General features: G+C 39.9%; 1 protein-coding gene across 1 annotated transcript in view; it reads right to left on the bottom strand.

Moving 5' to 3' along the window:
* Positions 1-9,926: 9,926 nt before the first annotated feature.
* Positions 9,927-27,968, bottom strand: part of ARFGEF3 (ARFGEF family member 3) — an 80,382-nt gene continuing 62,340 nt past the window's right edge. Inside the window, exons 25-34 of the mRNA XM_079299234.1 lie at positions 26,882-26,985; positions 25,396-25,540; positions 22,739-22,867; positions 22,040-22,216; positions 21,397-21,511; positions 20,559-20,661; positions 19,887-20,018; positions 17,588-17,718; positions 13,622-14,852; positions 9,927-12,897 (exon numbers count right to left, since the gene is read on the bottom strand). Coding sequence (XP_079155360.1) covers positions 12,706-12,897; positions 13,622-14,852; positions 17,588-17,718; positions 19,887-20,018; positions 20,559-20,661; positions 21,397-21,511; positions 22,040-22,216; positions 22,739-22,867; positions 25,396-25,540; positions 26,882-26,985 — 2,459 coding nt within the window. The 3' untranslated portion in view covers positions 9,927-12,705. The remainder of the gene's footprint in view (positions 12,898-13,621; positions 14,853-17,587; positions 17,719-19,886; positions 20,019-20,558; positions 20,662-21,396; positions 21,512-22,039; positions 22,217-22,738; positions 22,868-25,395; positions 25,541-26,881; positions 26,986-27,968) is intronic.

Here is a 27,968-nt window from a genome sequence, read left to right on the forward strand (position 1 = left end):
AATGCTTGAAACATTTGAAAAATCAGGATACACTTGTTCAGTGTTGTACTCAGTTGTCAAGGAAATCTTTGTCCTTCTGGATAGGAGGCAAACTGTCTGTGTACTTCTGATTCCATATGAATGTATTATTTAACAAAACATCTACTGAGAGGCTTTGAGTAATTTTGTACTGTTTTGCTTGAAATAAAACACATTTTACATGCAGTCCTCACATCCTGAAGTTTAATCTGATTTGAATCTAAAGATTTCTACTTCAAATTTATAGAGAAGATGCACAGCCTTCTGCAACCTGTAAAGTTTGTTATGGAAATGAAATTTATTAGGAAAATCGTGTATATAAAAAAGGCCTCAAATCTGCAGATGTGACAACTTTATTTTCTCAAGTGCACTTGTTAATTGTTCAACTGAAAGTTGCAGCCAAGCCTAGGTTTTAGTGTATGAGCCTTGTTACATGAAGGCAGGTCAGTTAGCCTTAAATGATAATAAATGTTAATAAATGTTAATAAAGCAGAGCTGATGGCATGCACAGAGTGCAGTGGTACCTGAAGGGGCAGAGAAAAGGAAAAACTTCTCCCTACCACTCAGGTGGGAAGTGAGAGGTGCCCTCCTCCTTGGGGTGTCCTGTTGGTGCAGCAGGTGACTCTGCTGAGTGTGACTCTGGGAGCTGCTCAAAGTCCCCTCTGGTTCCTGCTTTATGATGGTTTGCATCATCTGTCACACCCCATGGGGTGATGCAATTGTCCTGACTGGCTGCCCTGCCCTGTGCTTGTGTGCTAGTGAGCAGTGTCTGCTGGATAAGTAAAAAAGCATTATCCTGTGGGTGCTGAAGTTACCTGCTAAAAACTGTGAGGGGAAGGCTGAAGAGCTCTGACAACGGAGCTGTAGACTGGAAAATAAAACATCAGGAGGCAGAGGGCGAAAGGGATGAGTTAAACACAACAGGCAAATGTTTCCAATGTAAAAACATTTCAGAATTGACCAGTGCAAGGCCATAAGGATAAGAACACTTGGGACAATGGGGTAAAGGCACTGCCACTCTTTCGTAGGTCTGGGGACATTAGAGCCTACACAGATGCAAGTGTAAACTATGCCATGGAATTGGAAATGAAAGGGTCTTGGTATTAGAAAAGGCAAGGTGCCATGCAATACCCTCCATAGAAAACCATGGGTACAAAGGCAAATGCTTTAAATGTGGTTTCTCAAAACAAGAGGCTTAGCCTGGCAGCAGAGATTGGCATGGCAAACCCATCATGAAAGAAATGTGTGTCTGAGAGAAGTGTGAATGTTTAGGGGGAAATAATTACACATTAGAAATACCAGGACAGTTGAGCTGCTGAGAATCACTGGTCAGCACAGTCAGCTTTATAACTAACAGGCCAGGTTTTCAGTTAGGAAATGTAAACTGCAGCCCAAGATTGATGTGCTGATGTTAAGGTGTATAGAGGTATGTGATCGTGCCTTGTGCAGTAAGCTGATGTTGAGGTGAGGAATTGTATGTCAAAACAGTAGCTAAATGTAAAGAAGGTTCTGCTCTGGGGCTTGGTGGTTGAATGGATGATTTGAACAGTTCTTCCACATGTGCAGTCCTTGATTCAGGAGACTGTATTGTCATTTGAGAGATTATTGAGAAAATATCCACTGCAGTGACCCACTTCAGGACAGGGAATGGGAAGAGGGCGTTTTTCCCATGGTGCTTTCCAGTTCAGCTGCATGGGCTGCATTGATGCTGCTGTGCAAAATTTTATTCCTGTGTGAAGCTTCAGGGTCACTCAGAATTGTACAGAGGGAAAAGCCTAAGGCCAGGCTGACCAAATATGGATTTTCTCTTTGAGGAAAAAGTTGATTTTGCTTGAGGGAGTGGTGGACAGAGGGAATCAGTTGTGAAAAGAACACTTGAGGCAGTTATTTTGTTCTGCTACAGGATGGGGATCCTCTCACCCTTTTCCAGGCATATCCTCCTCACACTCTGTGGCAAGTGCCTTGGTGTGCTAACAGCAGGAGGAACCAGGTGGCTGCTGAGGGGCAATGGGGTCTGTAGGGATGAGCATTTACAGTGTGCCCGGGTTGTAGGGGCAGCTCTAGGCCTGACTGATTAGAGGCCTTTATATTCTGATATTGCTCTGCAGGGTTTAGGGCGATTTTTAAACTTCACTTGACTCCAACCATTACTTCCTGCTATGTGCAGGGTGTAGCCTTCTTGAGAGAGTGCTTGTCCAGCCAGACTGGCTTGGTTTGATGGCTCAGGCTCTAAAAGAGACTCTCAAAGTGATGTAGTTGGGCATTTGTGCCCTGCCCCAGACTCCTCTTTCTCATCCTGTTGCTCTTCTGCAGACACTGCAGATCTGTGATGTCTAGAACAACACAGCATACCCTATCTACTCCACAATCCAACAGATCCTCAGTAGTGGTCATCCTTCTTGCCCTACTCTCAGCACAGCTCTACCTAAAAATTGAAAAAGTGTGAGAAAAAATTAGGAAACTACATTAAAATATATTCCCTTCTTTTAACCTTCGTGCCTGGCTTTGCAAACAAATCCTCTTTATTCTCTTGGGTTTGGGGCTGGTTACAAGAGCCTGCATTGAGATATTCAATTATTTAGTGTCCTTTTAAAAGGAAAGGTAATGTATGCAAGAGAGACGTTAAGATCTGCTCTGTTGACCATTCCCGCAGCTGGGATTTTAAAAGAACATTTTTGTCAGGGCCCTTTGCTCCTGGTGCCACTGTTGAAATTCTACCCAGAAACTGACTCCTCAGTTTTCTCAAGGGACAATGATTTGTTTTTGCAAACAACAAATTGTTTAAGAAAACCAGCCAAGAGCCTTGTCACCTTCCTGTCCTCGCATGAGTTACTGCAATACCTTTTCAAAACCATTTTTCACTTTCTCATTATGTTTGACATTATTGTTTCTCTAGTTTGTCTTTTTTGACCTCCTAGACAAAATTACTTAGTGGGATAGATTTCAGTATAGCATCTTACTCAGTTTTATTTTGGTCTCTTCCTCTCCCTGTAATCTCTGGCACAAAGAACCTGATTTGAAGTACAAAGCAGTCTGCTGGGAATATAATGTAACATTAAAAAAACATAGTAAATAATTTATAAATCCTATGCAGAAAAGTATTCCACATTATTTTAAGTAATTTTGTTTGACTGTGGTAGGGGGTGAAAATGATAAGGGATCAGAAGTGGTCACACTAACCACAGTGAGCAAAAATAATTCAGGTTGGGCATATTTTCTCAGAGCTGGCAAATCAAAAGTATTGTCTTTCCTTTGTGGATACAGATTTCCCAGCAATTATGGTGTAGATAAAGGCACAAATCCCTTGTAAAAACAAAACAAAAAATCAACCAAATTTATTACTATGGTTTTCTGTCAGGAGTCAGAAAATCGCACATGCAACCTGGTTAATATATTGAGGTTTAGTTTTTATTTTTCTCTCTTTTTTTTTCCTTCAGTATAAGAGTAGGACCTAGCTGACCCATGCTTACATCTAAATTGTTCTGACTTCTTTTGAATTCTGTTGAGTTTTGAAATCTGGATACTGACTGCAGTCTTCTAGGACACTGTGTCACGCATTTGGATAAAGACTTCAATTTGTGTTTGTTTACAGTGATATTAGATGCTAAGAGGTTTATCCTGATGCTAGCTTCTTTGCCAAAAGCTCCAAAATCAGAGATGACCTTGCATTTCACATAGCTCTCTGGACAGAATTCTGGCCTCATTCTACTTCTTTCAACTTCTGCCATAGGTTTGCTCAGTGAAGCAAAAAGTTTCTTCATCTGGAAAAACATCAATAGGAAATATCTGTCCTGGAGATAGCATGCTTCCAGCAGGCTTCCTGAAAATACTCTCTCATTTTTACCTGAGTGCTTGGGGATATGGATGTGATAGTGGTCTCTTATGCAACCCTACTCTGCATTAACTCTTACACCTAAAGTGTGTTTCCCTTTTGTCATGCACCTGAAGTACCCACTGGTATCTCTAGTTTGCCTTTCTCTATTCCTCCTATCAACTGTCTTTGCTATTGTTGTTTTGGTTTGGGTTTTTTTTCCCTCTCTTGCTAGATTACCTCACAGATCTACAACTTTGGGATAAGCAAGAGGCCAGAGCATGTGTTTAGAGACACTGGGTCATTTTGAGGTCAAGGACAAGTTTTTTACTTGCTCGGTTGTTCATCTCCCCTGTAAAATGGTAGTAGTGACATTGGGCATTCCTTTGGTGCCCTGCCAAAAACAACAATCAGAAAACAATTAGTCTGGCTTGGAATCAGGGAGATTTTAACATTTATTTTAACACCGATTAACACAGTGTAGCCAGTGATAAATCTACATTGTGAAAAAATGAATGAGTTTAGTGAATCCACTGAAGCAAAGCTGATGTTTGAGATTCAATGGTGTGTCTGTATAGCCCCTTTTAAAATTTTCTATATTGTTTTTTAAAGTATTTGTTGACAGCTGTTTTCTCTGGCAAGTGTTAACACTCTGCTCTTAAGTAGAAGAACAAGACCAAGAGTCTTCTAGGTAGATTCAGTGGCAGCAGAAGCCATGCTAGCCTAACCCCAGCATTAGTGGGAAGGTAACTGGGAATTTGTACATGTAAAGAATGAGTGGAATAGTGGAGCATTGCTTTCTGGTTTTGCTCTGTTGCTGTTTCACATTACTGAATGCTGTTTAGGAGGAAATGAAAATCTTTCTAATGGGATCTAGATGAGATGTGTGGAGCAGCAGAAGGTAGTTCCCTGGAATGAAATTAGATCTGATGGCTGGGATTTAACACACTCTCTTTTGCCAGAAATGTGTAAGATTATTAAAGCATCACAACCTCATTTGGTCGCTTTGTAATCTGTTCTTAACCTCCATGCTGATGAGGCTGTTATGTAACAACCAGTGAAGGCCAGACCTTATGTTGCTTCAGTGTATGGGAGCCCATGCCCAGAGACCCCAGTAAACCAGGCAGAAAGCTGGCTGCATATTCTCTCTCCAGATTATGTGGAAAACTTTCTTTAGGGCTGTGTGTAGCATCCCTGACCACAGAGGTGTATCTTAAGGTTTACTGTATGATGCTATGTCTTGTCACTGAAATATTCCTGCTTTCAGGAAGCCCACGGCAATTCTCTTGACAGGGACACTGGCAAACCCTTTGTCCTTCAGTACCTAAATTTTGGCTTCATACAGAAGCAGGGATGAGTGCTGTAAATAAGGTGTTCATTATTTTTATTAAATTAAAGGTTTGTATTCAACAGGAGCAATCTTTGGTTCAACTTTAATCAAAAGAGGGATGTAGGTGAGGGGGAGCCCTTGCTCAGAGCCCTTGCTGAGCTCTCATTTTAGGAGAATGAAACATTGCAGCATCCATGCACCTGTTTACTGGGAACACCTGAGGAGTGCTATCTAAACTCTCTGTGGTCAGGGAGTCCTTAACCCAATAAAAGTCTGGCTGTGGATGAGAGGTCTGAGACAGAGCCAATAGTATTCTCCTCATTTAAATGGAGGGAGAAATGTTTCACCTGTCTAGATGTTTCAAAATTCTCCACGTCATCTACTTGAACCTTTAACTATCTCAGTAGCTTCATCCTTCTCCACCCCACAAACACAAACTCTGGCTAGAAGTGCTGTAAGAGTCAGTGTTTAGATCTCAGTTCCCATGAGAAAGACATAGAGTTTTTTTAGAATTTCTTTTAGAGTGACTAAATTCCCAAGGTCATCCATGAAAACTGCAGTTCCTGCTAGTACATACCAAGCATTTCAGGCCCTTTCCCTGCTCTGTTCCTCTGCTTCATCAGGAACCATACAATAACTTTCATTAGACAAAACCAAAGCATAATTTATTTTGCATTTGCATCTTTATTCTACAACACAAGCAACATAAATAGTTTATACTTTTTGTTTTAAAATATTTCCATTTCAGAATTCAGTCAGAATAAAATATACACAAAATACAATTTGCAAGCCAGCTGACAGTGACTGCCCAACCACTGGACACCCAAGGACCATACAAAGCTAGCGGCACAACAGGACACGGTGGACATGGGGAAGTGTTCTTCTAAAGAAGAGCAGAAAGGTAGAGGGAGGAAACATGGATGAGACCAAGGAATTGCAGAAAGGTTTGAACTCAGCAGAAGGTAAACCCAATAAAAGCACTTGTTTGACAAGGTAATTTATAGTCTCTCTTAAGAAGTACTATTGGCTCCTCCTGAATATACAGCTAGAGAGATTAAGTCCTGGGAATAATGTTTTGTGGTAAAATGTTTCCTCTGGCAGCCATCATCATGGAAATAAAATTTGACTTTTAATATTTTTTTAAATTTTCAAACAGACAAGACTTAAATCTTTGGCGAAATGGAGTGTCCACTCCCTTTGGCTTGCTTTCAGTTCTGGTTGAAGGGCCCAAAGAAGTATGTTTGCAGTCTCACAAAAATGACTAAAGGGGTGGGGGAGGGGAAAAGAGCCAGAGAAGAGAAAGTAGGGGGAACTGAAAGAAGGCTCTTGTTGTTGTCATTGCACACCTTCAACCTCTTGCTCCTATCTGCTCTAGCAAACAGCATGTGCTACAGGGCTCTGTCACCACCATGCTCTGCCCTTCCTGGCTGGTCTCCCTTTGATATTCAGCCCTGTCTTCCCCTGCAGAGTGGGGGGCTCAGGAGTCACAGCCTGATTGTGGAGGAGATATTTGTCCCTTGTTTGAGCCTGTGCCTGTCTGCCAGCTCAGCTCTCTGGCTTCAGTTTGCTGCTTGTGGAAGTGTGACACTTCATCACAGCCCAGATGGACCAAATGCATGGACAGGGAACAGGGCCCTGATGCTCCATGGGAGTCAGACAAAATTTATCCAAGTACATAAGCTATCTTTTGAAAAGTGGGATGTTGGAGTAAAAAGATTTAATAGATCCTGTTGCCATGTTTCTTAACCAAAAATGCATTCCATAAACTCAGCCCCCTGATTCAATGTGGCAAGTGTAGATTATGCAAACCTCAACTTGTGATTTTGCCAAAAATTGGAATTTGAGGGATCTGGTTCCACAGGCAAGCTCATTATTGCATTAATCCAGGATCATACAGCGTAGCTCCACTAATATCCACAGAATTAGGGCATTTCTTCTTCCCTCTGCTTTTAGTTTTCAGCGTGGAGATTTCTGAGTACTAAGTGAAAAGACTAATGCACACTTAGGCCACCCACGTGTGTTTTTGTATTTTCTTTTAAAAAAGCCAGAACTGCATGTTTGGCCAGAACTGTTTGTTTAGTATCATATTAGTTAGTCACATATAAAATATGTATTCTGAGGGAAATTAGTGGAAATTATTTCTTCCTTGCAGTTGTACAACTTCTGGAGTCCCAGGCATGTTGCTGGTGAGGGCTGCTGAGACCCTTTGGTGATTTCCCTATAGAAACTCCACTCAAATTAGGGAGGCTCAGTGAAGAGGGATCACTAGCTGCCACATGCTTTTATCTACATTGCATAAAATCCAACATTTGTGCTTCTGTGCAATGGTAAATTGGTCCTTCACACTAAAAGAAGAGAAACTTCTTTTGGTAAATTGATGGTATCATCTTACTTCTTTAACACTTGAGGAATGATCAGCACTGAAAAAGCCCTGTTTCATGCCATATACCACAATGAGCCCTGTACACAGGTCTTCCCATACATTACTATGACTGGAGTACTGAGTAAACAGCATGCTTAGACACCTTAGACATAGTTTAGTATAAAAAGCGGGAGAGGAAGCACTTTACTTTTTTTTGTGAATTAAAAACAATTTAGCACTGAGAAATGGCATTTCTAGAATGGATTGGTGATGGTGACAATAGCCAAACCACATGCACAGTTTCCCAACAGGCTTCTATACAGATAAGCTGGTTTAAAAATAAATCACTCTGGCTTGCTGGATCTGTGCAAAATTGAGGGTTCTAGTTTTGCAGTACGGGATTGCATGGGAGTGCGTGCTGGTTCCCGTGGATTTTTCAAGCAGGAGGTGTATGGAGGGCAGCTGCAGAGAGGGTGACACAAAGAACTTCACAGGACTCCTCCTTTCCTGAGAACTTGTGAACCCATATGTAGGGGTTGAAGGATTCAAGGACTGAGTCCTGAGTATTAAAGATCTCTAGCTACTTAACTTCCATTGATTTCAACAGCTTCAGTACTTTGAGTGTGGGCCCAAGCTGTGAAAAAAGGTACAAAGGGCAGGCAGCAAATGGAGCTGGACTCTGCTTTCTAACTTGTTTGTCACTCAGTTTCATGCCAGTGCTGTGCTGGGCTCTGCAGTGTTGATACCAACACTGAGATGCTGCTATATGAAGTACAGGTGAAGATTGCACATGGTACTTTGAGGTGGGGATTTCATCTTTGGCAAGTGAGGATTTATCAATGAATTTTACATAAAGGTTTAAGTTTTAAACAAAATTTGAAGCTCAAAGTTAAAGGGAAAACACTTTACATGTGTTTGGCCTTGACCTGAGGAAGCCACAGTGCAGAGGACATAAACTTTTCATCTGTGATGAGGCAAAAGCTGTGCTGCTTGTGCTGGGAGTTGTACAAGGAAAGTATTGCCTAGGTCTGTGTAAATCTTTTTCTACTAATTATTTCTATATGGTAAATTAAAATCAGTTATTCTCAAATAAGTGTTTATCCCTAGGAAAGTATTAAAACTGTGTTTTAACCTCATAAAGACATGAAGGCATGTTAACCAAGAGATAGTGGCTGCTGAATGCTCAGAAAAGGTACCAGAACAACTGTGTTAACCATTGCTGGTGTAACACAAAACCATAACACAGCAGATAAGCATATTACTGATGTGGATAGCTCTTTGAAAATATGCTGAATGCCCAGAACATGGCAGTGATTGGAGCTACAGGTGTCTGTACATACACACGTCAATCATCTCATATGACTGCATATGTTCACAGTGCAGAATGAAGTGCAAACATATGCAATGACCTGAGACCATGTAAGCTGGGGTCAAACCCTGCTCCTGTTCTGTAGGAAAAGGATTGCTTTCCTGATGAGTGCTTTGCTTTTCTCAGCTTTACATATTTGCACAGTGATGAGCTGTTTCATGTGCTTAAAGATAGTTGATGCTGTGCAGCAGCAACTTTCTCTGTTAGCAACTGCCTACCAGATTTTAAAATAAGATGTCCTTGTCTCTGCTGACTACAGTGGCCCTGAGGAGGGCAGTGTGAATTAGGCAAAGGCAGCAGAGGTGCAGCTCTGGTACCTGAGAAGGATGTCAAGCTACCACATCTTCTTTTTTGAAGCATTTCAGTTGAGTAAAATTTACTGGGCAATTATTTTTAAAAACAACTTACCAGTTAAAAAAAAAAAAAATCAAACCCAACTCCTATAGAAATTTATGTGACAAAAAAAGTAAAGGCAAGGAAAAAGAAGAATGTGGTCATTAACTGAGGCAAAGAGCAAGCTCAGGCTGCAATGCAGACTGGTTTGCTCAAGATTTGAATGTTTGGTTCAACAGTAAAGCTGCCAATATGCTGCCATGCATGAGGCTGTAGAGCTAACAGCAAGGATTTGAACAGGATACTCGTGTCAATACACATGTGGACACAAGGACTACTACTGCTATTGACTGAGGTGCTTCCCCACTCACAGGTAGAAAGCAGAAAAGCCACTGTAGCATGGGCATGTACCTGGACACGACTAGGGTGTGCAGTGCTGGGAATTCCCCTTCTGAAGCTTAGGACAGGCTGATGCCAGTCCCCTGTTCCTGGGACTGCTCTGGCAGACTTCTCCTTTGGGTAAAAGCTTGCTTTATGAGGTCTGAAGGTATTGTGCTGGCAGCCATAGCCATGAAACAGGCCACACAGGACCTATGAAATGGTGACTTCACACATTCATTACTCTACTTCTTTGGGGCTTCCTGATGTATATAGCTAAACTAGCAGAAAAATTGCTGAGAATCTGATGAACCAACTACTAAAAATTTGTTTATGTTTTGAAGGTGCATCAGAATGCTTCAGCTTCTACATCTCATGGTTGTGGTTACTGAAGTGGCCATGGGCTGCTCCCCTCACCTGGTTAGCATTTTGTACACACAAGGAAAAGGAAGCTGAACTTTGCTCTGGAAAGTCTGCTGCTTCAAATATTCCTTCTTCCCTCCTTCTAAATTACATTTCTGGAATTACTCAAAGTTACTTATGGCCTTTAAGGGAGGGGTATGAATGAGCAGAGGCACTGAGGGTGACAATGGGCACTTAGTGCACAATTTGAAGGACAAAGTTTAAAACAGGCCAACAGCAACATAGCAAATGTACTTGTCCTTGTTTTCCAATGTGGTATTTGTAGTGTAAATAGTTAGAATGAAATTACATGTTAGGCCAAGATGGCTAACCAGGCAACACTAGGTTATATTGTGTTCATGGGCTTGAGGGAAGTGGTGGTAATGGTATTGTCACTCCTTAAGCTTTTTTTTCTGATTTACACAAGGATTTTGTATTACAGTCACAATGCAACCATGGTGTTTTCTAGATTCTCGGACCTCTTTTGTAGTCCTGAGTGTTTTCACTAGTGCTGCTATCAGTTTAATTTTCCCTACATAATTTAGGGATTTGCTTTAGTTTTAGATCAGTATAGCAAGGATCTGCATCCATTCAATACATTTATAATGAAAGCCATCAGAGCTGGCTGCTTTGAATGTAATTTATTATTCTGATTTCTGTTGTTGCCTAATTATTGTACTGCTTTAAAAGCAGTTCTGTATAGATAGATGCAAAGTAAAACTTTAATGAAAAATGTAACCACACTTTTACTCTACCTAAAGATGTATAAGAAAGACATGGCAACAGAAAACAAACTGTGCTACTACTCTCTCAGATACCAAAGCCTAATCTAACCTGTCCCTGAGGAAGTATTAAAACTGTTGGGGAAAAATTGGCAATTGATAACATTGTTAAATTACTAATTCATAAAGTCAGTTGACGTGGTAGAAAAGAGTTGTTTTTACAGAATTTTTATGTCCTTTAAACAATTTAGCAAAGGGAACTTTTTAAAGAAAGGAAAACAGCATGACTGGCACTACAGAAAGTCATGGGACAAATATTCCCTGCACAAGACCAGCAGGTGAAAAATGGGAAGAAGACAATGGAGGGAAAAGGCAGGAGGATAGTGTCAGACTCTGTAAACAAAGCAGCTTGGGAGATGGCTGATCAGTGGAGCTACTTGGCTCCCTCTGTTTTTTTCCAGGTTTAAGGTATTAAAAGCAGTTAGCTGTGCAAAATCCAGGCCTTATATAAAGAGATGACATTTTTAGGATGCTTTGGAGCAGGGACTGAAGCTGTATATTTAGTTGGCATGCACATTTTAAAAGTCTTGGGAGAACAGCATTAAGGGGTCACCCAAAATTAAAATCAACTCATTTTCTACAAGTTATCAACAAATAATATAGCATGGGAGTATGAGATGAAATGTCCCCAGAGCTGTGACATGACTTGTGCAGCAAGGTAACCCTTTGCTTTGTAGAGTGTGAAAAGCATCACATATGCATTTGACAACACAATAGTCAATCCTGCCCCTTCTCCTCCCTCTTACTAATAACAGCAAATTACAATAGTCCCAATAGAAGTGCTGCATGGAGGGGGGGTGTACCTCCATGAGGATCTGTCTTTTTCTATTTACAGCAGCACACAAGAAATGAGAGAGAAACAGGAAATATATCTCCCTTTCATACCATCATACCAACTTTCTATCTTGCTTCAGCTCCAAGTGGAGTGATAGGCTACATTTAACTAAGGTGATAAGGGTGTTCCTGGCTATAGCAGCTCCACACAAGCAAACATAAATTAATTACCAGTAGAATAATATCTGCAGTGGTGCTTAAACTGGAACACTTTGCTCTGTTGAATGCTGGGTACTGGCACATGCTGGTATTTGCTGTGGTGTGTCTTCCCCACAGCTTCACAGGATAGAGCAAAACAAACTTCCCTTTGCCCTTAGAGGGAATTAGACATGTGGCAAAATGCTCAGCTGTAGGCATAGGTGAAGAGGCAGCCAGGGTGGTGTTGCAGAGAGGGCAGTTTGACAGTGCCATTTCTCTTGGAGCAATACTCCACAAGAGCAGTGAAAAGATCAATAGTCTGTGCTTGGTTTTAGACCTGGGATTCTTTACCTACTCCAAATGTGACTTCAAAGGCTTTTCTTGGAGCAAAATAAATTTCCACTTTCTCTAGTGAGTGACACATTTAGTTTCTACAATAATCTTTAGTTGGCTATCCTCTCACATACCAATTTTTGAAGGGAAGATGTTACCCTAAAAAATGTCACCTTCTCACTAGTCCTATATTTTCACTGACTTGTATTTATTTATTTATTTTCTAAGTTAAATAGGCTTACTGACCTGGTTTGACATTCTCATGACAGCTGCACTTACAGCTAATTTCAAGTGTGGAAGTTCTGCCGCAGTTTCTGGTGGCTCCCACTGCTGTAAATTTGAATTAGAATGAAGGCTATAAATTGTATCACCTCTTTTGGTAGGAGTCTGCCTTACAGACAGGTTCTGGGGCCATGCTGGATCCTCTGAACAGACTCGTGCTTTGCCTCCTTTGCTAGTGTGAGTGAGGGACACACAGGTGAATAGACAATATAAATTTACATGCTCGTTGTTTCTTAATTTATCACCAACAAATAGGCAATTAATGAACCCCAAGTATTTCTTTGCTGTATACCTTGAATGTCTGCTGCCCTTTGCAACAGAGCAGAGGTTGGTTTAAATGATGATATCATAGACTCGGCCCACTCTTCCCAGCCATTCCCGCACTGCCTGGCGGACACGGATATCTGTCACGTGGCAAGTCAGCTGGCTGATACAGGGAAACACTGCTGGCTGCAGGGCTGTGAAAGTTTGGTCTGGCAGAGCCTGAATCTGGTTGAGAACTGTCAGCACCATGTTGGTCCATGCCTACAAAGAAATGGGATTTAAAAAAAACTCTTTAGAAGACCTTTCTAAATAGGTGAGCCCAGCGGCTGAGGCAGAAAATAAGGTATCTGGTGGTTGCAGCCTCATGAAGCAGACTGAATAATGCCAGCATATTCACTTAAATATTCACTGTGTCTTCCTAAATTCAGTACTAAGTCATTATTTGACTTTGTATTGCAGGTATCATGCTCACTCTTTCCTTTTTTCTGTGCCACAGTGAACAAAATCTATCAAGTTTGATGCTTTCACTGATTTGTTCACTTGGACATGCAAACAGCAAGCTTCTGTTTAGCAAAAGAAAAAAAATATATTCTTTTCTGGAATGAAAAAGCTCTCCATTCTTAAGTACTAAAGCCATGTGACAAGCTGCATGGCATTTACAAAAGCCTTCAGTGGGCTACAGCTCATAGCAATAGGCAATGAGTTTGCTGTAGGTCATCAGTTTTCAGGATTAAGGGCAGCTTTGGCCCCAGCCATAGAATCACTATTGAAGGCTGAACTAGTATACGCCTGATGAAACTTCCCTGAAGACTTTCTTTTAGTAGGACAGAATCAGGTTTTTATTAATTCCAGCTCCTGAAAGATTCATGAGGACTTCATTATATAATAACAATATTTAACAAAAAGATTACAGTAACATTAAAAAATGTATAGGTACCTTTTTATTTATTGCTACTATTATTAGTCTTCTACAATAATGTCCTACCTGTATCTGGGCCTCTGCATCCCTAATAGATATATTCAGGGAGCTGACTGTGGACCCTGAACGGGGTCTCTTCTCTTGTCTCAGGATCTCTGGACCAGCACTGAATGAATGCCTCATTTGACCTTGATCTAGAAGATGTTGTGGCCGCTGGAGTACAGGCGAGTCTGGCCCTCTTGAACCCAGGAGTTCTCCTTTCTTTTCCACTTTGACCTCTTTGGTGAAGGATGTCATGGCCTGTTGCTGCTTTCTCTTCTTGTATTCTGTCATAAACTTGGAGATGGTTTTGTCAGTGGCTATGGTGTAGATTTTGTTACCAGCACTTTCCCACCATTCTTTTTTCTTGGTTTGCTCTTTTTTCTCTGGTTTAGGACTCAGGGGTGGGGGTAGCAGCAGTATTTCTCCACTCCCTCCTCGAGGTGTCAAGCTGTCTCCCAGCTGGTCCCTGATTTGACTTCGGTCATCTTCTGATGGTGTGTCCTTTCCAGACAGCCCTCCAGTTGAAGGGGTGGAGGTCTCTGAGTGAAAAGATGGTAAAATGAAGAAAGAGTCACCTTTGAACACTGGAGGCTCCTCTACATTATTCTCCAGGTCCAGGTGCATTTGGATGTAGTTGTTGCACAGTTCCATGCAGAGCTTGTGAAGCCTCTTGATCAGCCATCCCCAGTCTGCATTGCTGACAGGCTGGACGCTCAAGGATGGGATTCGAGCCCTCCACTGCCTCTTCTCCTTCCCTCGTGGGGGACTGACCTGGGCAGTTTCTTCAAAAATGTCTTCATCTTCTGAAGAACACTGCTGGGATGAGTCTGTGCTTCTCTCATCATCTTCAAAGAGGATCTTTTTCACTTGCTCTGCAGTGATGTTCTCCTGGTTTGTCAGGATTGCACAAACCAAGGCATGGAAGTAGATGTTGAAGCTCATTGCTGACTGGCGATATAAGTTGGCAGCTCCACTAATGCCAGACACTTTTTTCAACAAACACTTCAGCCCAGGTCTGGTGTCAAACTCTCTGGCTGTTCTGTAGGAGTCCAGGAGTAAGTCAAAGATGACAGCCAGATTTTGCATGGAGATGTACCTGAGAAAACCAGCCAACTTGTTTTCTGGTACTTGTATCGCCATTTTCTCCTCCAAGTTAGAAGGGCCTTTCACAAATTCTTCCAGTAAGATGTCATATAAATTCTGGAGCAGTACTTGGTGGGACAGCAAGCTCACTACTATCGTCCTGAAAGGAATGCTTGGTAAACCAAGCATGGGAAGGAAAAAAAAATCATAGAATATTAAATGGTGGATTGTGCTTGCACTAGGAATAAAAGCACACTAATATTTCTACCTGCTATAGCTGAGGAATTTATTGACACACAAATTATTCCTCCACCAACATGTCAGACAACCTTTATCTTGCCATGACAAATTGAGACCAAAACTAGTTTACTACTCAGTTTCCATTTCCAGTAATGCCCAGGAGTTCTTAAAAATAAGCCATGAAGAGGTATCCAAACAATAAAGAAACACGTATAGAAACATCAGCAGTGCAATGCAGCATGCAAAGAAGCTGAAGGCACATTCCACTGCTTGCTCTTAAGACTTCAACTTGAACACTGAAAGCCTAGCATGGAAGTATTTATTCCTAACCCTGTTCCTCACATATGGTACTGAGTGATTCTTAGCTGTGCTCCTGTTAGAGAGATGCTTGTTTAGCCCTCACTGATTTTTCATTTGCACAGGGCACACAGGAATGGCAAATGCCTCCGACCAAAGTTTTCAAGTTTTTCAGCAGTAAATAACACTGAGAGGCTTACAGGCAAGCAAGGCTTGGAGGAAAGACAGGATTGTTGTTTAGTATCTCATGGACTTCAAATTATAAACCATTAAAACTATCTTAAGGTCTTTTCAAAAGGTCTTAATGTATGATTACAGGGCAATAGAGCTGATGGACATAATAACACTTGATTTGATGTGATGGATCAAATAAGGAAAAGATTTTTCAGTTTGCTTGCAATACAAGTTTTAGGTCTAAGTCAAAGCAAATCTTCCTGTAACATGAGAAGCTCAGTTGTGGACCTTTGACATTTTTTGTTGCAAAAATTATTCCGCTTTCATTAAACAACTTTCAAAAGTGTTTGGGAATATCAAGACAAAAAGCCCAATATTAATGTTGTTTTTAAGAAATTCTATCAAAATCCAATTTTGAGAATACAACATAAAAAAAAAAGTTCAGGCAAAACTATTCTTTGGTTACATTCCCCATATTAGTTTGCCTACCATGACACAACTAACAGTGCTGAAACATCAGCAAAATTTAGTACTTTTATTATTTGACAGCGACAAAATGTTGATGCTTAGCACATACAGTTGAGCTCTTTATGTTTTCTGCTGCAAAAAATCATTAGAGACTCTGACTCAGAAAAGCTCTTAAGAGCATGTATGAAGTTAAATGAGAGCTTGCAGTGATAAGCAACTAATCCTGTTCCAAAAGCAGGGTCAGGAATGAAGGAGATCTGCTTTCCTTGTAATTGCCAAAAAAGCAATTTACAAGGACAGTGTAAAGTACTGCTCAATCCCAAAAGAAACTGGTAGAGAACTACAGGTGAAAACACAGTATCAAAGCTGGTTAAGGATAGTATTTTCTTATTCTGCCCAAAGTTTCAAACTGAAATATATGATTACTTTTTAGGAAGAAGAAAAGCTCCCTTACCCCAGCTTCCTGTGAAACGATGCAGCATTAAGGAAACAAAACCAAAAGGGAGAAGTGAAACCCTGCTAAGGTTAAAGTAAAACTTTGGAAAGGCCACATTTACTATCATGCATGCTTGCCATACTACTGCACTGCTGTAGCAAATAATATGAAAACAGTGGCACAGTCAACTTGTGAGCTGCATTTTGATGAAAAAATGAGCATTGCTGGAATAACACTTGGCTATGGGTATATACACCTTTAGCAGTTGGTTGGACAAAGCACAGTGTGAGAGCATTCAGAGTTTGTATTAATTGCAAGCTTTATTTATTTGCTTAAAGATAAGCAAGACCCTTTGCTACCCTAACAAACACAGCCTGTTAGTTGGCTTGGCCTTATGTGCTGTGAGAGGTGAATATTCCTGTCTTTTGCTTTGCATCCATAGCAACAAGAAGAATGACCTGCTAGCCTTTGGAAAAAATAGGTATTTTCCCTTAAAAAGTAATGGTTTAACCTGTAATCTCAACCTTGCTTTGTCTCTGTGCAGGGCACTATCCTCTGATGGTGAGGCAACCGAGCACCTGCTCCTGGGGGAAAACTTCATTGCAGCAGTGCAAGAATAGAGACATCTTGCATGGCCTTCCTTCCTGTCCATCCAAAGAAGGACCATCACATTCTGGCTCCTTATTGCAAGCAATAGTTTAGATTTGAATGGCATAAAACCATGTTTGGCATCTTGTAAAAGACAATTTCATGCCATTAGACACCTTGCAATACAAATACAAACCCTGAATGCAGAATTCTGATTCTTGGCCCAAATGATGGTACAGCAGTTGTTTAAACAACCAAGTGCAAGCAAAAGGAAATATTCTTTCACAGGATCAGACTGTAGTGCAAATAGATGAGTTTCTCAGGTGGAAATGTAACAAAAAGACTTCCACAAAAATAATGTGCCAAGCAAAACCAATGTTCCCTAGCTCAATGTTGACAGCTTTGCAGTTTTGGATGGGGTCTCTTCAGTTTATAATGCCCCACTTTATCCATTACCTTTTTCTACCTTCTTAACCAAGTAATAGCAAATTTAAAAGACTCTTAGTGAAGCAGACATTACATATGCTAGGTATCACTAAAAACACAACAGTGTCACAAAACCTAATTTGATCAGTGTATTCATTTTTGTTGATGAGCCCTATGGAGAGGTATCATTTACCAGGCTCAGTTCACATCTCTTCCTGTCCAGCAATATTTTTATCTTACTTTTAGTGACACAGTGTCTTCCTTGGAAGACATTTTACCTTCTCTGGTTATGCCCATTTGGTTTTTTATCTGGTGGCAGGTCAATGATGAGCACACACGATTGGGCGTGTTCAAACCCTTCCTTGTTGCTAGGGGTTTTTGGGGAGCACTGAGTCTCCAGCATGAAGACCTAGAAAACAATGAGTTACATAAAGCAATCAGTTCAGCACTCACAGTGGGTCTGGGGGGGAAGGGGTTGGGAATAGGATTCCCTGCAGTGTGAGACATCTGTCATACTGAATAATTTTACAGCAATAGAGAATGCAAGGTATCCCCACAGGCAGACCTTTTCTGGAGTATGCTGCTGTGGTCAAACAGCAATGGGCTACCTCCAGACATCCAGTGGGGTGCAGGGCAAAGGACAGACATACTTTTTTCAAACCTGTATAAGGCATAACACCAAATGCCAAACCAAGCTTTCTGCTGTCTGTATGCTTTTATCTGAAAGGATCACAAACAGTGGAGACAAGGACCTGTCTGCACAGTAAGACAGTTTCACCTAGAAAGGTTGGTTGTCAGAAGAACTATTCTCAGCCATGAAGATAAAACAGACACCTAATGTGCAATCCTTTGGGGATGTGCTGTGGTTTAAGCACAGACATCAACTAAAAGTACCAAGCAGTCACGAATTTACCACACTCCACATCCCATCCCTCTCAAGGATGGGGAGGGGAATCAGGGAAAAAAGATAAACCCCATGGGTTTATATAAGAATGGTTTAATAATTTAAATAAAATACATTAATTTCAACCAACACCACAAAAAGGGAGAAAAAAAAACAAACAGAAATAAAACTTGCACAGTACATTTGCTCATCACTCAATGACTTATGTCCAGCCAGTTCCTGAGCAGCCCCTGCCAGACAACTCCCCTCATTTGCATACTGAACTCAATATTCTATGGTATGGGATATCCCTCTGGCCAGTCTCCATCAGCTGTCCTGGCCATGCTCCCCACCAGGCTTCTCATGCACCTCTTTACTGGCAGAGGATGGAGAACCAAATGGTCCTTAATATAATGTGAGCACTATTCAGCAACAACTACAACATTAGTGTGTTATCAACATTATTCCCACACCAAATTGAAACCACAGCACTGTAACAAGTACTAGAAAGAAAGTTAATTCCATCCCAACCAAAATAATTTCAGTGGGAAACAGGGAAACAGCTCTCAATTACTGTAGCTTTGTTTTGTAGCTTCATAGTTGTGGCAAATCCTCACTGAGGACGACTCAGGGAGCCACTGATTGTGGCTACAAAAAAAGTATTAATGTTACATTCCCTACTTTCTTGAGCTCTGAATCTTTAAAATTTAATTTAAAACACATTTTCTATTCAAACAATGTCTGTCACTACCACATTATTTGTGATCACCAATCCTGGTCTGTGTGTCTCAGATTTTCAAGCAGCATCAGAGTATGATTTATCAAGACACAAATTGACACCAGACATCTGCTGGCTGCTTCAATCTATCTGTTTTCCCATGCTGAAACTGTCATATGGTATTTACAGGTTTATGGTAAACCTGCAGGTCATTAAGTTCAGTCTGCTATATTTCAAAGAACTTGTTTCATACAACCACTTTCACAGAATGAATAACTTTCATTGTAGTCCTAATGACCCTCAGAAGGTTGTTTCCACATTTGCTCTGCTGATTCTGATTAGGAGTTAGTGAATCATTTGTTAAATGTCAGGATTATCCTCTAGTTTCCAGCAACCTTTTTCCTCTTCTTTGCAATCTATACCTAGGGATTTATAGAGAAAAATGCTTTGATAGTGATATGAAAATAGGAAAACAAGATTTGATTAACCTATCTCTCTTCTAGTGCAATTTTTGCCCTTTGAATTTATCATTCTCTAACAGAGTATTCAGAAACCTATGTAACATTCTTGATGAGGATTCACAATGACACTACTACTTCCCCTTCTGCATCAGAAACATCTCCATTGATGTATGCTAACCTGGCAATTTTAAAAATTACATTACACAGTAGGCTCATTGTCAGTCCTTTTTAGATACCCATGCATTTTTTCCACCCTAGACATTCCTCTTTTAGGAATATTGAGGGTTTGGGTGTTTTGTTTTGTCTTTTGTTTGGGTTTTTTAGTTTTGTTTTGGTTTTTTTTAAGTTTCTGTCAATTTTTCTGAAGACCACTACTAGACAATTGATGTTAGGCTGGTGATGAGGAAGTCTTTGTCTGTAGAGTTTGTGAGGAAAATGGTGGAAAAGTACACCTTCCTTCAGAAAAGCTCCAAGTTTAAAAGGTTTCTGATTTTCCCTGAAACATCTGTCAGTACCTGCTGTGCCATGGCTCTGATTCTCCAGTACTCAGCTTCAGCACTTGGTGAGAGGGATGGGGCTGCCACCTTCACTTCACAGGCATCTCCACTAAAGCTTTCAGCACCACTGTGGAAATAGCCCAACAGGTTCTATAGAGAGACACAACATCAGAATTTCACTGTGTGTTAAGCAAATTACTGTAGCCATGTCCAGCCTGTTTGTGTGAAATACAAGATTCAGTGACCTTTCCCATTCCCACCAGCTGGTCACCTGCCACCTAGAAATTAATATATTCAAAGTAAAGCAGGTTCTTATGTATGCTGGTCTGCAAAGACTTCACAGGATGTTTTGTTTACAAAACAGACAGTGAATTGAAAACTAGTTTCCATGGAGCATGCAGCTATAGCAAAGCAACATTGTCTGCTACCTAGATTTTGTAAATCCAGAGGAAGAAATGGATCAAAAGGTAAATTTTCACCTATTGAACTCTTCTGATTTCATACTGGCAAGGCAATTTAAAATAAGTCTGAACTGTAAGCTACTAATGCTGTCTGTATAAGTTTAGAAAAACTGATTTCAACCTCCACTGTTGATCTGACATCTTTATTTGTGAACTGACAAATTATGTCAAAAGTTAGTGCATCCACTGTGTGATTACATTTTGACTGACAGCAAAACAGCAGTTTTACCTTTACTGGCTCCAGAGTGGCAGAAAATGCATCCTGCAAGGCACAACATGCAAGTCTCCACATCTCTTCAGTAAAAACAGGCCCTGCTGTCACCAACACATACCTGTAAGGACACAGGAAAATGTTACCATGTTCAAGAAGGAACTGGACAATTCTTACTTATAAAGGGAGAAGGTTGAAAATCCCCATCTCTGGTAGTGTCCAAGGCCAAGCTGGATGGGGCTTTGAGCAACTTGGTCTAGTGGAAAGCGTCTCTGCCAATGGCAGGGGAATTGAAAGCTAAGTGATCTTAAGGTCCCTTTCAACCCAAACCATTCTATCATTCTATGGCAACAGAATAAAAGGCTTACTCAGTAGCTAGCTAATGTTATCCAATCTCCTCAGTTGTTACCCTGACCTATTTTTGTAATTACACTTCTCTTTCTCCTTTGCTTTTCCTCTATAAGTAGACATCTTTCCACAGAACCACACACTGTGTAACTGTATAATGCAGTGATTATGACTCTACTAACCTGAAGACTGTGAAAGGTGCTAAAGACCTGTGAATGCCAGGAGAAAACCTTTCTTCTTAAGGATCAATTAGTGACTAACTATATATAAGTAATGTGCAAGTGCTTTTTCAGAGAATCATACATAGTAATGACTCAAATCACAGGTTCTGAAGCACACTGAAAACAGCAAGAAAAGGTTAATAAGTCTAAAATTCGTTATTCCACTACAAAGGGTTAAGATGTATTGTAGACTTCTTTTGAGATGTTAGCCAACTTATTACTCTACAAGTTCTTCAAAGACATAGACATCTTTTTTGAATATGCTAAGAGTGAACAGATTGGGTTACCTGATACAGGAGCAGCCAACTCTGGAAATAATTTCTGTTGGTTCTGCTACACAGGCTACCAGCAACTTGAAAAGATCTTTCAACATAGTATTGATCGTATTTTCATAACCAATATCTATAAGGAAAAAACACAGACTACCTTTACTATCATTGCCTTTTCATTACAATTAGACATAAACAGTCCTGCTACACTTACTGCTATACAGAGAATTTGCAAGCAAAATTATTTTTATGCAACTATTGAAACATGTATTGCATCAAGCTGAAATGAGAACAGTCCTTTTAAAGTTAATGTAAAATTTCTGGACTGAAGTGGTACAGGAGAAATTATCTTAGATTCCGTTTCTGATATTCTAGTTCCTTACGATCAAATTTGGGAAGTATAGTAAAGATGATAATCTTTTAATTTTGAAGAGTCCTGCTCTGAGAAGGAGCCTGGTATAAATAACTTCCCTAAGTGTCTTACAATTTTTCCCCCATAATTTTAACCCTATAAAGAAAAAAAAAAAAGCCAATCAGAATTTTTTAAACTTTCCTCCGATTTTATGCCTGAGCAACCAAAAAAGCCATGAAACCACCTTCCCAAATTGCTATTCAGTAACATGTCAATGATGACAGTAGATGTGACACTACAATGACATACCTGAGTGTATGAAATTTTGAATGTGCTCCACTACAAGTTCACTGGAAAGGCCAATGGCATGCTTGAAATTAGATGATGCCACATCCCAGTAAGAATGGTCACCATGGCTGCGATGGAGCCAAAGAGACATCGTGGGAAGAAGCAGATGTACAACTGCATAAATGCCAAATCCTGGTCCTTAAAATAAACACAATAATGGTTGTATATACTTGCTTACAAAGCCTACATGCTCAGTAAATTTGCTAACTTGTTCCAAGCTGAAGCCTGAAGGAAAGAGGTTCTGAAATTTTTTAGTGGGATGAGAGAGGTAAAGCCTTCTGGATGTAGTTATGAGGTACATTTAGCAACTGTTTACTTGCAGTCTTTTCCAGCAGATCTGCAGGATTATGTAATTTTCTCATTCCATTTCCTAGACATGAAGCAAACATTTTCTGTGGCTAGGACATCGATAGAATACCACACCTCTTTATTGTGCAATTAATTTAAACATATGTACAATATACTCTTACAAGATGCCTTTTGTCAACAGAATGATGGACTAACTGGAACAACTTACCAGCTCTGAGAAAATCCCTTTCTAGTAGAGAATGTCTCTGTGCAGCTTTAATACAAGTAACATACTTTATAGAAATGGCTTAGGAGTCTAAAAGGTTTGGTTAGGACCCCACTAGCTCACATTTTATCAAGCCTTTTCATTACCAGGTGTCTTGGCAACGTCCCTCAGCAACTCAAAGAGCAGATCCAAAGTAGGAGGCTGGTGCTGACGGGGACAGTTGGATATAGCAGTTGTTAATTCTTCCAGTAGAATAATCCAGACATTGATAAGACCTACAAATAAAGAAAGAAAGATTAAAAACCATGCGTAAGATACTGCTTGACACAGGTAAAACTTGCCCTCAGAAATGATGGAAATTAATAAATTAAGTAACTTAAAGATCATGGTTCTTGCATGTTTACTGTTGTCATGTAATGATTGTGGGCAATAGCGATTTTTGAAATTATGGTTTCCTTTTCCCTCCCTTTTTATCTAGTTTGTGCTTTGTCCCATCCTTCCTCATCAATATACACCTTGGTCTGGTAATACTTTACTACTCCTACTATCTCAGTCTCTTTAACCTTGTGTAAAACATCCCATAAAAATATATATGTAAATAAAACCTCATCTCATTACCATTGCAAATGCTGCCCAGAATAGATTGTACTCCTTTAGGTTATGCTTTAAAGTAAGATTCCTAAGGAGACTAACCATAATTTAACTGGGTCTATTTGGTATTCAGAATTGGACAGTGAAAATGCCTCATGAGGTATTATCAGGCTGCCTCACATGTCATGTTTAGATCTTGAAGAGGTCACAGTGCTGGACAGCTGCCAGAACAGCAGATAAGATACAGGTGAGCTCTTGTCTACACTGGCAAACAGGTATCCCCTAAAAGACTGTGGGATATAACTAGTATTCAATACAATTTTGAAGATGGTTAGGAAGTGCTTCCCTTTAATTTTTCACAGATCCCTTAAGTATTTGCTAGTTCCCCATGATAACATGAACAACTAGAAGGATCTTGCAGATTCCACTCTTGAGTTAAGGCTGTGGGTTTATTAGGCTAAAATGGATTTTACTTTGGTTCACTAATAAATTCATGTTCTCTGCCAGTTGCAGCTATGCTGATGTAATCTGTATCTTAATGATACTTGCTGGCTAATTATGTTCTAAAAGCAATGCAAGAGGGAACTTTGTTTAAGATTCACTAATCTTAAGCTTGCTGACTGCAAGAATCTTCCTGAAAAACAAGGAAAAATCAGTGAAATCATTGCTTCTTAACTAGGTAGAGGATTTATTTATTCACACCACTTTCAGAGGGCAGTATGTGTGGTGACACTGTTTCGAGTCAGTTGACTTTAATGATATTTCTGGATAAGGAAACAGCACAAATAACTCAGAACAAAATATGGACATTTTCTAATCTCAGTATCTCTAAAACACCCTCATGAAGAGTCCAGCATGAAATCAAATACAGTATGAAAATATACTGCAAATATGGCAAAGTAGGTTAAAACATTTTGCCTCATGCTGCTACTGACTGAGCACTAGAGTGACAGGTGAAGACTGCCTTGTGTCTTTGTAAAATCAATTTGCCTAGCAATGTTCTAACACCATTGCCATGTAAATAACAAGCTGGGTGACAGCCTCAGGCCTTAGCTCTGACAAGAACCAAAATAAGGTTTATTTGCTGCAGGGTGTTTACAGCAAGAGATTGACAGCAGAGTCACTTCAGAACAGAGGCAATTGAGGTGGGGAAACCCTAGATCAAATTCCAAGTCTGATTCAAAGCAGAGGCTTCAGTGACTTGGGTCTCCTACATCCCAGGTGAATATCCTAAAATACCCTGAGAGAGAAACCAAGCCAAACCCAGCATAGAAAGAAGTAAAAGATTGCTTTGTGAAAAGCTAGGACTTGTGACTTTCTGGTTTCAGAGAACAGCTTTTCTCTCCTTTATCCAGGGCAGCAGGAGCAGGACAATACATGTGGTGGAAGAGTCTAGATAAAAGCAGGTACTAAAGGCCAGTCTGGTGAGGCACATGAATCAAATGCATTGGAGTCAGCCTGCCAGATTGCAGCTGACTCTTCACAGAGGCAGCCTGGTTGGAACAGCTCAGTAGTTCACATATTCAAAAGTGACTGTACTGCTGGGAAGGTCTCCTGAGCCCAGAAATCATAAGGCTGCCTTCCTCCACTGCTTGGCTCTAGCTCACCCAATACCTGATTAATCCACAGCCCATATAAACCACACAAATAATCAGGAGACAAATGCTGCTTGTTTTTTCTGGAGGTCATAGTGCTTTTTAAGACTTCAGAAATTCACTGTTTATTTCAACAGACCACAGGACCTAAGTTTGGAAACATTAAAACAATTATTCTTTATCTTTCTAGACTGTAACTCAATACTGGTATTTTCTTTCTGTTAAAGACAGGCTTGCCAATACCAACTTTAAAAGATTTTCACTCCTTTACTTCAGTTGTGGTCTAGAAAGTATTTTTGCATTAGCTCTCAGAAATACACAATGGTTACATTATGAATATTAGGACAATCAAAATACTTGTTAATCAAAATACTGTTATCTTGCCCTATGAGAGGGGTTGTATTTTTCTTATAGACAAACTGCATCTTTTACATAAAGAAGGTGACAGGACCTGAACTTCCAAGCTCTGTGTGCGCATGTGAGTGTGTGTAGACTCACATAAACAATAAACTACGAATTTTTCCCTCCTTTTTGCTTTCAGCAATTGATAAAATTTGCAGCAACACACAGAAGAAGTAATTGATTAGTCCTGTATTTAGTACTTTCAGTGCACTTACCAGTGTCATCATCAAAGTCAGAAAGGATGCACTCAATCCCATCCTCGCTGCTGGCTGACTGTTCCTGTGCTCTTCGGGGCAAGTTAACCAGCCGGCCACTGAGGAAGATGGGTTTCAGGGGCATTTTATAGATTTTGGCTAACAACTTGGGAGGGAAAAGCGAAGAGAGAGAAAAAAAGAGAAGATAAATATCCATTGGAAAGTTTGTAAAAGCCATCACATACAACACAGCTATGGAAAATAAAATATATGCAAACACAATTAGAGGCCAGAAGTCTTTGGTTCACTGACAAGTAAAAGTTGTGGGTAAAGAGAGGGAAAGCAGCAATTTAAGTAACACATTTCTGAGATGGGAGTGTGCTCTCTTCTCACTTGTGAAGGGCAAACATTACAACTCACTGATGGCATCCAAGACCTATGAAGCTCCTTTAGCTGTACCATTGCAGGGATACTACCAATCCAGTAGTATCTGGTCTTTATAAGAGCAAATAATGTACTTGCAAATATTTTTTTAGTTATTCTGTTCTTCTTTTACTGGCAAGTTAAAAGGTATAACAAGATATAAATGGCTGTTTCTTTTAAAGAGGAGAAAATACTTCCCCCTCCCTGTGAACTGGAGTTTCTAATGATGACAAATAGCAATGTGGTACAAATAGTGTATAGACAGAACATTAGATATATACACAGATATATACATTAGATATATACACAGATATTTACTGATATTTTTAGATTAACAAGACAGCAAGTTGAATTTGGTATGTCTGCTGTTTATTATTCTGAGTTGCCTTATTCTTCACTTCTTTTCTCAGTCTGCATACTGAATCCAACCATTATGTCTGATTTTAGACATTAAGTACTTTCAGCAATGATAGTATCCTTTGTTATGCTTTTGTACTGTACCCAGAAAAACATGGCCTGGGTGCAACAAAAAGACCAGGTGCTACAGAAATACAAACAACATTATAAAATCAGACAAAATTTGTCCAGATAATCCTGATATGATGTGTGCAAGGAGATTACAAGAAACATGCCAGCATTCTAATTACTAGAGATTTGTCCTGAGCTTCAGATATGTTTGCATGGTACAAATAAACCACTTCTGCATTTCAGAGAGTATAAGAAAATATAAGAATTCTCAATTTCTTGTTTTGATTTTTTTTCTCTCATTCCAACCCTGTTTATGGTAACTGCTTAAATAAGAATGGATTTAGTTTTGAAATATGTTACTCTCAGGTTTTGAACATTCACATTTTCCCACATGCTCCCTAGGTGTGAGTGTTTTCATCTCCTCTGCTAACTGGCCTGGAAGGTATGACATTCCCTCAGATTACCACTGTCCATTTGGCAGAGCAGGATATTGCCATCAGGTGTCACCACAGACTCTGTTGGACTCGTGCAAATCATCCAATGACTGATGCAAAGCCTGCAGGTTAGAATTGTTTCCCAGGCCAGGCTAGTGCCTGGATAGGATTGTTCATCATACCTGAGAACATCTCCTGAGGTAATCAAGTGCGGGAAGGCACAAGTCTGTAGATGCAGATCCTGATCCTGGCACACAGTCACCCATCTCCTTACAATCTACTTCCCCTGGGGACAGGAAAGGCAGCATTGGGGAGGATGAAAAGAAGAAAAATAAATAGAGCATTAGCTTTTTTTCCTCATTTAGTTACACTCTGATCTCTGAACAGAATCTAGAAAAAATCCTTTTTTTTTATCTTCTTAAATGACAACCAGGTGACTCCCACACAAACAATACAGTAATACTGGTCATAGTCTGTACACAAATTTTAATATGAACAAATGCTTTAATAAACACATGCCTATTTAATATCTCTTTAGTAGAGCTTTTGAGAGTTCTAATAATTATACATTATATTATCTGTCATACTGACTCCATTTCACTTCTTCCATGGGTGTAGGAATTACTTGCTCATATTCATTCTTTTCTCAATTACTATACTATTTTTTTGCATTCATATGCACCCCACTGCCATGGAAAAATCTTCTACCACAAGTTCCTCCCATTAATTTATTTACTGCTTAAATACATAATTTTATATTTTGTATTCTACGTTTCCTTCTGCTGTCAGCCAAATCAGCCAGTGAAGTTTGAATCCTTTAGTTCTACAAAAAAATACACATAGTATGATGCTGTATTTGCTGATGTTTCCCATAGTTCTATTACCTTTAATATAAAAAAAAGACCTTGCTTTTTTATATGTGGCCACAATGAGGTGAAAATTATCTCAAGAAAGCAAGAAACGTAAAGAAATATCAGACAGGCTTTTAAGCTCTCCAGAAGAAACATGAGTTTCCTCTAATGGTAGTGGACATGTAACTTTATTTCACTTGTGTAGTAATAACTACAATTACAATTGCATCATAAGGTGAATTCTTCCCCCATTAAAATCAGTGGTGAAGTAGCTCAAGGAGATAAGAGTAACATTAAAGAGTAAATTTCCTGCAGCTAGGTGCTTCATTTAAATCAAAAGGAGTTGCTTACAGAACTAGAAACCTCTGCGAATTAATGTTCATACAGAAACCAAAAGTCCCATTTTATGTTTACTCAA

Source organism: Erithacus rubecula, assembly GCF_903797595.1.
Source record: "Erithacus rubecula genome assembly, chromosome: 2".
Lineage (NCBI taxonomy): Eukaryota > Metazoa > Chordata > Aves > Passeriformes > Muscicapidae > Erithacus > Erithacus rubecula.